This window comes from Dermochelys coriacea, chromosome 3 (assembly GCF_009764565.3).
Source record: "Dermochelys coriacea isolate rDerCor1 chromosome 3, rDerCor1.pri.v4, whole genome shotgun sequence".
NCBI classification, from domain to species: Eukaryota; Metazoa; Chordata; order Testudines; family Dermochelyidae; genus Dermochelys; species Dermochelys coriacea.
In genome coordinates, this window is record NC_050070.1 from 163,592,286 (window position 1) to 163,605,771 (window position 13,486).

A 13,486-nucleotide genomic window follows, 5' to 3' on the forward strand; every position below is an offset into this window, starting at 1 on the left:
GTTTTGACACTGGGGCACTGGACCTGCTTCATTTACAAGGGCCAGCCATTCTGTGCCACTGCCCACTTCCTCCGTGATCTAGGCCACATTAGCCCAATCTTCAAGTCCTACTTCTTTCCAAAAAGAAAAGGAGGACTTGTGGCACCTTAGAGACTAACAAATTTATTAGAGCATAAGCTTTCGTGAGCTACAGCTCACTTCATCGGATGCATTTGGTGGAAAAAACAGAAGCTTCAGATGCAAGTTTAAGGCCTTGGTCCTCAACATCAAGGCCCAGCTACGCTAAAGGAACCGTGGAGACAGTTATGTTTCTCTGGGGCAACAGAGACCATAAAGCACAGGGTGAAGAACCTGAGAGTTGAGGACAAAAAACACTCTCAGCTGAGGGTTCCCCAGCTATTGAACTTACTTCCAAAGCAGATTAGGACAATTCAGACCCTGACTGTACTTAAGAAATGCTGAAAAACCTTCCCCCCAAAAGTCTTTCCGGCACAGGGAGAAATACCCCCCCCTCCCTCCCGGCCTGCACCCCCCCCGGCAAAGCCTCTCCCTCCCAAAAATGCGAACAAAAAAGTGGAAACCAACCCCCGCCGCCGCCGCGCTCCTCTGCAAACAGCGAGAGGCTGACGCGGGCAGATGCTCACGGGGGATTTCGCCTTCGCGTGGGTGCGATGGACGCGGCGGGGCTCGGACAGCGGGTGCGCGGGGGCGGGTGAAGCGCGGCTCCGAGAGATCCCGTGACGGGGTAAAAACACACGCACCAAGGTGGCTCAAACGCTTCAGTTCCCGGCGGGAGGCGGCGGCGGCGGCAGAGCCCGGCCGGTGTCCGGCACCGAGCGGCGGAACAGCTGCCGCCACCGCTGCTGCTGCTGCAGCGCCTGAGGACGGAGACGAAGGCAGCTGGGGGGACGCCGAGGCGCAGCTCCGACGGGTCCCCCCGCTGGTGCTGCACGGGCCCCTCTCAGGAAAGGGCGGGGGAAACGCGGTCAGCGCCACGATGATCACGTGACGCGTTCCTCAGCCCCCCCTTCCCACGCATGCGCACAGCGCCGCCCTGCTCAGGCTGGTGGGCGAGGCCCCAAACGTTTCCGGGCTAGGCGGTGGGCGCCGGCACCATGTCCTGCTCGCTGCTCCCCTTCTGCCGCTTCCAGGACCTGGCGGCGGCTCGGGACTTCCTGTGCCCGCATCTCCGCCCGGGTGGCGCCGCGGCCGGCAGGGAGAGCGGTGAGTGGTCCCTGTCCGGCTCGGCCCCGCTCTAGCGCCCGCTTCCCTAGGCCCGCGGTGCGGGGCGACAGACTTTCCCCGTCCTCTGGGTCCCCTCGCCCAGGAGCATGTCCCTGCCCCTAGCGCCCGGGCCCGCGCGTGGGGTGTTCACCTGTGCTGGGGGCGGCCCTTAGCATGGGGTGGGGTCCCCGCCTGTAGGGGCTGTGCCTGTCCCCCCCTCTGACCTCCCATGTCAGGCGAGGATGTGTGTGCTGAAACGGGGGGAAGCTGTGGAGGGTTTGCCCCTCTGGGATTTTTATATATATATATATATGTGTGTGTGTGTGTATAGTATTAAAATTTCCCCTTTGCTTCATATTTAAACGGATTTAAAAACCTTATGGCTTGTCCTTTCCCATGGAAAGCTGAAGGGAAAGGCACTCAGCGATGACCACAGTGAAGGAACTGAATTGTACACGTATACAGTGCAGTAGCAATGCTTGGCTTAGCTTCACTACAGTTTCATAGCAAAGCGAAATACCGAGTGTCCTCTTAAAACACCCACCATAATTTAATTGGTTTTAAACATCCAGTGGAAAAGCAGAAACTTATGTTGGGAGAGGTAGTGTACTTAAAATATTTTTTCCGCTTGAACCACTGCTAAAGTGGTGCTTTAGATATCAGTTTATTTTTAAGGTTTCAAAAATACTTTTTTGTACAGAATTCCACATACCTTCCAGTTTACACTGAAAGCAATAAACATAACCAAATGTAAGAAGTTATAGTTTGGTACTGTGATAAAGTAAACTACTAAAAAAGAAAAGGAGGACTTGTGGCACCTTAGAGACTAACAAATGTATTTGAGCATAAGCTTTCGTGAGCTACAGCTCATTTCATCAGATGCATCCGATGAACTGAGCTGTAGCTCACGAAAGCTTATGCTCAGATAAATTTGTTAGTTTCTAAGGTGCCACAAGTACTCCTTTTCTCATTACAGTGAGTATGGTAACACCCATTGTTTCATATAAATCTCCCCACTGAATGCGTTTTCCACTGAATGCATCCGATGAAGTGAGCTGTAGCTCACAAAATCTTATGCTCAAATAAATTTGTTAGTCTCTAAATTGCCACAAGTCCTCCTTTTCTTTTTGCGAATACAGACTAACACGGCTGCTACTCTGAAACCTGAGGAGCTAAATGAGCAATTAGACAGCAGAGACATGGAATCCAAGAAAGGACAAGATTTCAAGAAAAGGAGCATAGTTGACTGTGTTGAAGGTGGCTGACAGTCAAAGAGGATGAGGATGGAGTAGGGGTTCTGAGATTTGGCTGTGAAGGGATCATTAGAGACTGATGAGAGCAGTTTCAATAGAGTGCAAAGGGTAGAAACCGGATTGAAGAGGGTCTAGAATGGAACTGGAGGAGAAGAATTTGAAACAGTGATTGTAAACAATGAGCTTAGAGATGAAAGGGAGAAGGATGGGGGTGATAGTTGTAGAGAGAAGGGTGATAAAGACTGGGGCTTTTGAGAGATGAATGAATTCCCTTATTGTGAGGGGCAAGAGCCAGAGGATCAGCAGATTGTTGAAAACTGTGGCTTGGCCAGTAGTTTTTAGTTTTGCTTTTTAAAGGTTTTGCTGAAAGCAGTAAAGGTGAGGGTGAGAGAGATTAAAGCTGAGGAGATTTGGAGAAAAAAAAAGCTGGAAGCTTATTTGTAACAGGAAAAACATTAATACTAAAATACAGAAACTGTGAAAAGGATTTAAAGTACACTTTGTACTGGCATCACCAAACAGTGAGCTTTGTCCCACTACAATAATACTTTGTCACTAAACTGCTGTATCATAATCATTACAGTAGGTTTACTTTTGTGGTCTCTCAAATATCCTTTTACATGGAATAGATTTGATTACAAAAATTTGCTATGGACTCTCACTATCAGGAAGATGAAAAGGAGTACTTGTGGCACCTTAGAGACTAACAAATTTATTAGAGCATAAGCTTTCGTGAGCTACAGCTCACTTCATCGGATGCTGTAGCTCATGAAAGCTTATGCTCTAATAAATTTGTTAGTCTCTAAGGTGCCACAAGTCCTCCTTTTCTTTTTGCGAATATAGACTAACACGGCTGCTACTCTGAAACTTATCAGGAAGATGAATTTAAAAGAGCTTTATTCAGCCAAGCGTCATGATATCACCCCTCAGTTGCTGCAGAACCTGGACTTGAAACACTTGTGCACTTCTTTTGCTCATAGTACTTGGCTTTACTCCTTGGGTTACGTTTCCTGAGCCACCATGAAAAATGTAGAGACATTCCATGTCAAGGGGCAGAACTATATGATCCAAATGTGAAAGAGGCATTCAGGAGCTGACTGATAATACTGTGTCATTTTCTAATTGTCAAAGATAGGCAACATATATCTCTTTATTTTTTTGTCTTTAAAAATTTCTTACTAATAGACATTAGAGAAAATATTTATCATTTTTCAAGTTGCTATTGTACACCTGACAGCACTTCATCTATAATCAGTTTCCATTAGATAGTCGGTTAGTTTCTTGTTTCTGTGTGGGTTTATCAATGGCAGCTGCAAAGGAAAAAAAGACTTCATATATACATTTGATTGTAAAACCACAAAAATTGGCAGAAGGGCTCAGTGGAGCAATGATTGAAATTATTTTTCTCAAAAAAACACCGCTGTTTAAAATTGTTGTCCCTCTTCATTATGGTTGCCATCTGCTCTGTTCTTCCTCTTATTGTGGCTAACGGGCAATTTCTCCAACCATTGCCTTTGGCCTACATAATCTAGTTATGGATTAGAGTAACTTTTTTACTAGAGCAATTTGGGCAAAATCTTTTTGTATCTGGTCATGATGGACGATTAAGTAGTTGAGCTCCTGCCCGTTAAGTTGTTTTCTCACTTCTCAGGGCGAGAGTATACTCTTTAGACTTGATTCTTCACTATTTTATATCTTGTGTGATTATTTATACTTGTGCAAAGAGGGTATAATTCCTCATTCAGAATAGTTTAACATAAGAATGGCCACACGGATTCAGACCAGTGGTCCATATAGCGCAGTATACTGTCTTCCGATGGTGACCAGTGCCAGATGTTTCAAAGGGAGTGAACAGAACATGGCACTCAATCAAGTGATCCATCCCCTGTTATCCAGGCCTAGCTTCTACCAGGTAGAGGTTTAGGGACAGCCAGCTCATGAAGCTATATCCCTGACCATCTTGGTTAATAGCCAGGTTCTTACCTAATTCTTTTTTTGAACCCAGTTATACTTTTGGCCTTCACAATATCCCCTGGAAATGAGTTCCACAGGTTGACTGTGCATGGTGTGAAGATGTACTTCCTTACGTTTGTTTTAAACCTTCTGCCTATTAATTTCATTTGGTGACCCCTCGTTTGTGTGTTGTGGGAAGGGGTAAGTAACACTTATTTACTCCCCACCATTTATTTATAGACCTCTATGATATCCCCTCTGTCATCTCTTTTCTAAGATGAACAGTCCCAGTCATTGTAATCTCTCCTCAAATGGATGCTATTCCATACCCCCAATCATTTTAATTGCCTTCTCTATACTTTTTCCAGTTCTAATATACTTGTTTTGAGATGGGCAACCAGAACCGCATGCAGTGTTCAAGGATATACAATGGATTTATATAGTGGCATTATGATAGTATCTGTCCCTTTCTTAATGGTTCCTAATATTCTGCTAGCATTTCTGACTGCTGCTGCACACTGAAAAGAAGTTTTCAGAGAACTATCCACGGAGACTTTCCATGAGTGGAAACAGCTCATTTAGACCCATCATTTCACTCGTGGGTGAATTCTCCGCCACTGCTCAGTACAGAATTTATGTCCCCTGCAGATTTCTTTGCTTCCTTTCAGAAAAATGACTTTCTGACGGGGAAGCAAAGGAAAGCCACGAGCCTCCCCAGCAGTATGTTTCCGGTGCCTAGGGCAGCCGGCATAGAGGTAAATCACTGTGGAGTAGTGGGTGGTACTGGGGAAGACCCAGCTGGTGCCTCCTACCCTGTGCCTGGCTGAGCTGCTAGTCCTGGCTGGGCAGGGGAGGATGGGACTTCCTCTTCTCCTACAAGGCATCTGGGTTGTGTCAGACCCATCCCGAGATTTCTCGCCTGGCTCTAGGAAGCTCTGCAAACTCCACACCCCCCTGTGCTTCCTGCACCCATCGCTCCTTGGGTGCAGTGGGAGAGATCACTGTACGGGGAGCTGCTCCCCCATCTGCCCAACACCCGTGAATTCAGAACCTTCCATACCCAGACCCACCCTCAGAGCTTCAACCCCCCACACCGAAAACCTCTCCCCTATGAGCCTCACTCCCCCTGCACCTGGACCATCCCCGATGAGTCACCTGCACCCAGATCCCCGTCCTATTGAGCCCCAGTCAGCTGCATCTGGATCCCCACCCCACTTAGCCCTACTCCACCAATATCTGGACCCCCCCCCCCCACTGAGCCCTTCACACCCAGCCCTCCCAGGACCTGCCCTCCACACACACCCTGCCCCCGCAAAGCTCCAACCACCTTCACCTGGACCCCTCTGCAGAGTCCCATTGCCATTGCACCCAGAACCCCTCTAGCACCCTGCACCTGGATCCCCCACTGAGCCACCCACACTCAGATTGCCCCAAACAGAACCTTCTTAACCCACACCTGGATCCCCTTCCCACAAAGCCCCTCCATACTTGGATCCTGCCTTGCTGAGCCTGGCACAGAGGGGCAGGGCCCTGGGGTGTTTCTGGGGCAGACCCAGTTCTTGCGCTGTGTTAGGGTTGGGTGCAGCCTCACTATTGAGTCTGTGTCAGGGTGGAGCTGCACAGTGATCTCCCACCTCTGTGCAGCCAGTGGCCTGTGCTCCCCAGTGCCATGCTGGAGCCTCCATGTTTATTTGACAAATAAAGTTTGCAGAATTTTTTAAAATATTGTGCACAGAATTTTATTTTTTTTGGTGCAGAATGCCCTCAGGAGTATTATATGTATAGTTGGTATTGTGTTTTCCAATGTACATTGTTTTGCATTTATCAACATTGAATTTCATCTGACATTTTGGTGCCCAGTCACCCAGTTTTCTGAGTGTAACTCAGTGTAACTTTGTAACTCTTTGCAGTCAGATATGGATTTAACTATCAGGAGTAATTCTGTATCATCTGCAAATTTTGCCACATCACTGTTTACCCCTTTTCCATATTCATTTATGAATATGTTTCCTGTCTTTTAATCAATTATTCATTGGTGTGAAGACCTGGCCTCTTATCCCATGACTGCTTACTTTGACAAGGTCCCTCACCAAAGGCTCTTAAGCTGCATCTCTTTCTGAAAGTCCAGGTACACTATATCCACTGGATTCCCTTTGTTCACATGTTTGTTGACCACATCAAAGAATTCTAATAGATTGGCGAGGCATGATTTCCCTTTACAAAAGCCATGTTGACTCTTTCCCAACATATCATGTTCATCTAGGAGTCTGATAATTTTGCCATTTACTATCATTTCAGTCAATTTGACTGGTATTGAAGTTGTTTACCAGCCTGCAATTGCCAGATCACATCTGGAGTCTTTTTTTTTTTTAAAAAAAATTGGTGTCTTGTTAGCTATCTTCCGGCATCTGGTACAGAGCCTGATGTAAGCAAGCAGTTACAAACCACAGTTGGTAGTTCTGCATTTTCATATTTGAGTTCCTTCAGAACTCTTGGGTGAATACCATCTGGTCCTGGTTATTATTGTTTAATGCATTACTTTGTTCCAAAGCCTCCTTTACTGACACCTCAATCTGGGACAGTTCCTCAGTTTTGTCACCTAAAAAGAATGGCTCAGGTGTTGGACTCTTCCTCACAGCCTCTGCAGTGAGGACTAATACAAAGAATTAATTTAGCTTCACTGCAATGACCTTGTCTCCTTTGAGTGCTCCTTCAGGACCTCAATCATCCAGTGGCTCCACTGATTGTTTGGCAGGCTTCCTGCTTCTGATGTACTTAAATATTTTGCTGTTCTTTTTTTTGTCTTTTGCTAGTTCTTCAAATTTGTTTTGGCCTACCTAATTATACTTTTACCCTTGAGTTGCCAGAGTTTATGCTCCTTTCTATTTTCCTCAGTAAGATTTGATTTCCAATTCTTAAAGGATGTCTTTTTGACTCTAACCACCTCTTTTACTCTGTTTAGCCATGTTGGCAATTTTTTGGCCCTCTTACTGTTTTGGGGGTATACATGTAGTTTGAGCCTCTATTATGGTGTTTTTTAAATAGTTGCTGTGCATCTTGCAGGCATTTTACTGTTGTGATTAATTTAATTTCCATTTAACTACCTTCCTCATTTTGTGTAGTCCCACTTTTGGAAGTTAGATGCTACTGTTGTGGGTTTCTATGGTATTTTCCCCCCTACATTTAATTACATTATGGTCACTGTTACTCAGTGGTTCAGCTATAACATTATGGTCTTTATCACTGAGTGGTTCAGCTATAGTGTTATACCCTCATTATGCAAATCATAAATAACTGCACAAGTTGCTGTGGAGTGAAAAGTCAGGTCCATTATGATTAGAACCTAATGTCTTGAAGATTTATGCATAGTGTAGTCTGATATTGTTTTTCAATTGTAATAAGTTACGCTTCGTATTCAAGGTATTCTGTTTGGCACCTGCATCTCAGCAGATTTATGTATAAAAATGCTTACTGCACTATTGAGGTGGTGGTATCCACCGAAGAAATATGTCTCAAAAGATGCCCGGGTAGTCCAACTAATGTTTCTTGGATTGGTATGTGTATTCGTTGACCCTGCAGGCCAGGTTAGGATGGCATAAATGTAGATGAATAAAAGTGCCTAAATAGATAATTTTGGGGTGAATTGCACATAAGAATATAAACTGGGCATGCTGGAACAGCTGTGCTTGGCTTCTACATCTTTGGCAATGGGGAGATGTTATTACAAATGCCTCATGGAGATGGTTTATCTTTTAATTTAAAAAAAAAAAGCCTTTTTTGACAGCACAAAATAATGCGACTTTCCACGTACTGTTGCTTCTCCAAGACACTGCGTTACCTCTAAATTTCTACCTAATGAACTGAACGGTTAAGCTGTGGGTTTCTTTGAGCAATTATTTTGAATCTGAGCCCATAGATACTGTAGTCATTGCTTGTCTCTCTCTCTTGGACTAATGCTATGATTTAGAGAAAAAGTTGAATTGATATAGATGATTCTGGAAAATGCTTTCCTCCTACTGTTTCCAAAACTTTCTTGGTGCGGGGGAATGTGGGGAAAAAGCTGACAGCTGATAGTCTGGTGAATTAAGAGGAGGCACTGCTCCAGCAGGAGGTTATAAAATACAGCTTTTCATTCTTTCTTCCATTATCCCTTTCCCCCCTTATCTCTGGTAGGGTTATTTTTGTGCAAAATGGCAATGTTTAAAAAAGGGCATGAGTAAAGGGGCCTTTCTTTGCCATGCCTTAGATTCAGAAAAGTGCTCAAGCATGTGCTTAAGTCAAATTTTTCTTAAAATTAAACATATACTTAAGCACTTTTAAGTCAGTGACTCCACATGTGAAGAGGAGGTGTGATCTCTATTGCTAAACCTTCAGGACACACCAGGCCTTCAATCAAATGTGCACTCATATATATGTACAAAAGAAAAGAAAGGCAAAATGTCCCATGAGGAGGAAGGGAATGATCCAAATTGTGTAATGGTCTTTCTGGAGGCCTGAGAAAACTGCCAGCAGAGGAAGAAGTAAGAGAAAAAAGACAGAAATAAGAGATCTGGAAACTAAGATTCTATTATTTAACCACAGAGTTCAGCACTTACTTATACATAGAGTACAATATATTTTAAAATAGACACTGACGATTTAAGGTTCTCAAGCTTTTTTTTTTTTTTTTTTTTTTTTTTTTTTTAAGAAAAGTGAAACCTATGCAGGATCCTAGGAATATACACCTCTACCCCGATATAACGCAACTCGATACAACACGAATTCAGATATAATGTCGTAAAGCAGTGCTCTGGGAGGCGGGGCTGCATTCTCCAGTGGGTCAGCGTGTCTGGCTCCAACATGCTGCTCTGAGTGGCATGTTAAGGGTGCCAGACCGGGGCTGAGGGGTTGGATAAGAGGCAGAGGGTCTTGAGGGGGCGGTCAGGGGAAAGGGAGCGGGGGGTGTTGGATGGTTCGGAGGTTCTGGGGGCGGGGTGGTCAGGGGGCGGAGAACGGGGGTGTTAGATAGGGCCTGTCAGGGGGCAGGGGTGTGGATAGGGGTCAGGGCAGTTAGGGGACAGGGAGCAGGGGGGGTTGGATGGGTCAGGGGTTCTGAGGGGTCAGTCAGGGGGCTGGGAAGTGACTATTAATAATGGAAATGCTTGAGGCCAAAGCAAGTTCAATATAACGCAGTTTCACCTATAACGCAGTAAGTTTTTGTTTGTTTGTTTGTTTGTTTTTTGTTTTTTTGGGCTCCTGAGGACCGCGTTATATTGGGGTAGAGATGTACTATGTAATATGTACATACACAAATGCAAAAAAACCCCAACAGACTCTTTAACAGTGCATTGCAAAATAAATAATAATTTTGGTTGTCAACCCAAATGATGCATGAAATTATTCAAGGCATAGGAAGCTATGTATTGCATTGAATATATCCTTCTTTATTGTGAATTTTGGGGCCTATACAGATTAATGGTATCACTTTCTTGTAAGTATTCAGGTAGCCTGATATCCAAAAAGATGCACATCTGCAATGGGAAAATTCTTTCTCATTTGGATGTTTTGCTTGCTAACTAGTAGGCTGGCTATTGATATCTTAATGATTCATGGAGCTGGGTGGCTGCTGCCCATTTTGCAAAAATCTTTACTCCGATTCCCAAGTTTGCGTCTTTCTTTCATACATCTGAAACCCTTTCCTATTCCCTCTTTCATTGCAGTCCTTGATAACCAGCAGAAAAAATTACTCACTGTTACAGCATTTAAGGTATGAATACACCTGGCCAGCAATAACATTTTGAAGTAATGTGTGACAAATTCTATGCAGCAACACCATCTTGCAATCCTTTTTTCCTAAAACTTACCACACCAGGATGTCTCCCAAGAAAGTACTATAAAAAATCTAGAAACTTGCCTACTGTTTACTAACTTAAAATTATGGGGTTCCTGTCTGGCTTTTTCTTTTACTTGTTTGTTCCATTTTCTCTCTCTACATTTATTTTTTTTGTTCCATTGTTTGCACCATTCTGTTCTAATTCTCTTTATTTGAAATCATGCTATTTCTTGGCTCCCTTCCCTTCCACGCTAGAACTGGAGTAGCTATGCCTTTTCTCATGTTTGTTTCTTCCCAATTTTTCCCTCACCCATTATGCTGTAGATTGGGAAAGCTGTGAGTAGCAACAGCAAATGCGTTAGACTGGTCTTTGTGTGCATGGGAAGACCTCATGAATGTGAACCAATATAGTTTGTTTTATTTGCAATAAAAAGGAATAGAAATTTAAAGTTTATATTCTGCAGAACATTTGTTGGCTTCTAAGTACGACGCTCTCAGGCTAAAGTTAACACTAATAATGAAACATAAATCCTTTCGAGACCTTGAGCATAGTGGTATTTAATTGGTTTTGAAAACTTCTGTGTATCATTTAACAAGTGTATGTATATTGGGAATAGCTATTTGTATTCTATTTAATCTGACAACTAGCAGTGGCGATGTGGGATTATGTGTTGGCTTGATCAGAAAATAATAGCTGCAATTGTTATCTTCTTTATACAACACAGTATGAATCCAATAAATTTTTCATTTATGTGCAATTGTGTATTATAAACTATCGTATAATGTGATAAAACGAGCCAGATATTGGTCACAGTAATAAAAGAATCTGTGTTAAGAAATGTCATATAATTAACTGCAGAATTGAAAGATTAATATACAGCAGTATAAATGGCAGCTAAATGTGTGTGTGTGTGTGTACATATACATACATACACATGTATTTTTTTCCCTTTAATATTTTCTACAGTGATTGGAACCATCTAGCTATATTTTATCTTAGTCTCCTTCATCTGATTGCTCCTGTATTTGTTACTATTTTGGGTAATTTTAGATGTTATAAGTAAGTGGAGGAGATTGGAGAGGAATTTTTTTTGTGTGCATTTTGACACCACTGAGTAAACTAGCCAGTTCAATTGATTACTTCTCCTCCCCCCACATTTTTATGTGGGTGTTTTTCTCCTCTGCTGCTGTGTGAAACATTTTTTAAAAAAAACCAGTATGTGACAGTGAACTCCAAAATTTAGCAGAGTTTTCGAGGAAGATGTATCTGAAACTATTTTAACTTTTTTGTTTTGTTTAGTTTTTTTCGGGCTGTTGAAGTTGGTGTCCTTTAAAATGAGATTGGAGAAGTTTCTTCTGTGTAACTTCCATCAGTTTGTTTATTACTAGTAAACTCAATTCAGTTGCATTAGTTATGGAAATCTGGAGTGACACAGAAAATAGGAAAAAGCAAATATGGTATTGGCCATAAAAAAAGAAAAAGTAATTTTGGCAATTGCCATCTCGTAGACCTAGCATCAGTCCCTACTAAAATGTTTTTGTAATCTGTTAGAACCCAGAGGATACTGTAGCCAATAATTTTAGCTTAGTATCCATTTATTGTGTGATGTTATGATTAATCAATATACCATATATTCATTGTATGTTAATTAGAGTTGATTTGTAGAATTATAAAAGTGTAAGATTGATCAGTAGTTAGAGGAACCAAGTAATAGACATGAGTAAGACAAGCTGAAATGTAAGAAACTGTGGTCTGAGGCTGCAAGACTTTAGCTTAGCTATTTTAGGCCTCGGAGACCAGAAATGATGGCGTAAGTCAGTGACCGAGAAATAACCCAAAAGATTTTGGAAAAAGAGATACCAACTGGTAATAGAGCGAAAGTGTAGCTGGGAAAATTAAATTAAATTTATAAAATGCTGTAACAACAAATATTGTCTCTAACATGTGCCTTAACCACAAGATAAAGGTGTCAGAGTAGCAGCTTTCAAAGTAGTAGCCGTGTTAGTCTGTATTCGCAAAAAGAAAAGGAGTACTTGTGGCACCTTAGAGACTAACAAATTTATTTGAGCTTAAGCCACTTCATTGGATGCATGCAGTGGAAAAACTGCATGCATCTGATGAAGTGAGCTGTAGCTCACAAAGTCTTATGCTCAAATAAATTTGTTAGTCTCTAAGGTGCCACAAGTACTCCTTTTCTTTTTGAAGTTAAAGGTGATACATCAATGTTAATGAGAACCTACACAGCCTATAGAATTCGGGTTCCCTTGTGTTTCTAGGGGACACAGACCATAAGAAAGAGAGGGTTGACACTTTCATGTACTTATGCATAATGTAGGTATAGACAGAATCACAATATTAAAAATGGTTGCTCGGAGCAGGAAAATTGATCTTCCTATGGGAAACTCCATCAGGGACCACTCCCATATTGATGATCAATCTATGAGAGGGCCAAAAGACTCTTAACACCATCTAGGAGGATGTCAGTACGTCTGTAGGTTTAATTCGTACGTGGTACTTAGATTTAGGAATTGTATCTGCTGTGACATTTATAACTTCGTTGATAACTTTAATAAAACTACTAAAAGATAGATGCTTTTGTAATTGTATGTGTTTCACTTATTTGCCTATGGTTTCATGTGTTCCTATGGGCTCTAGGTCCAGAACAAACAGAGATAGCTCTGTTGAACTAGAGACTGTAGCTGCCAGAGCTGAACCCACTGGAGTATAAATAGAATAAAAGGCTACACTAATGATTTATGAATATTGAACAACAATTATATTTTAAAGAAACAGCTCTATTTTTGGGTGGGGGAAATTGAATTATGTAATTTGTGGACAAAGGGAATGCCATAGAGATAATAGAGGTTGAGTTCAATAAAACGTTGATACAGTACCTCATAACCTTACTTGGATATGAACATCATCACATGGATTGAAAACAGGCTGAAAGGGTAATGACAAACCACAGTATATGGAGTTAAGATACTACAAGGATTCGTGTAAGGCCTGGTTTTATTTAGCATCTTTATTAATAGATTTGGAGAAAAGTGTAAATCAAGTGTGTGTTAAACTTTCAGCTCATATTGTTTGGAAAATATTCTTATTGAATATTGAAATATTGTGATATTGAATATAGTGATATTGAAAAAATCCCAGTAAGGACTGAGAAATAACACAGAGTCCTAGGAAAAAGTGCCAAGTGTGGGCAGGAATTGAAAGAAAATGCAAGATTAGATTAATGGG

At 42.2% G+C, this 13,486-nt stretch overlaps 1 protein-coding gene across 5 annotated transcripts in view; it reads left to right on the forward strand.

Annotated features, from left to right (window-relative positions):
- Positions 1–1,026: 1,026 nt before the first annotated feature.
- The window catches only part of RAB3GAP2 (RAB3 GTPase activating non-catalytic protein subunit 2), a 70,590-nt gene continuing 58,130 nt past the window's right edge, over positions 1,027–13,486 (forward strand). For 3 of the 5 annotated variants that reach the window (XM_038395323.2, XM_043511736.1, XM_038395324.2), the window contains exon 1: positions 1,027–1,224. In XM_038395323.2, coding sequence (XP_038251251.1) covers positions 1,116–1,224 — 109 coding nt within the window. In that variant the 5' untranslated portion in view covers positions 1,027–1,115. The remainder of the gene's footprint in view (positions 1,225–13,486) is intronic. The other 2 variants (XM_043511737.1, XM_043511738.1) reach the window with 2 other exon arrangements.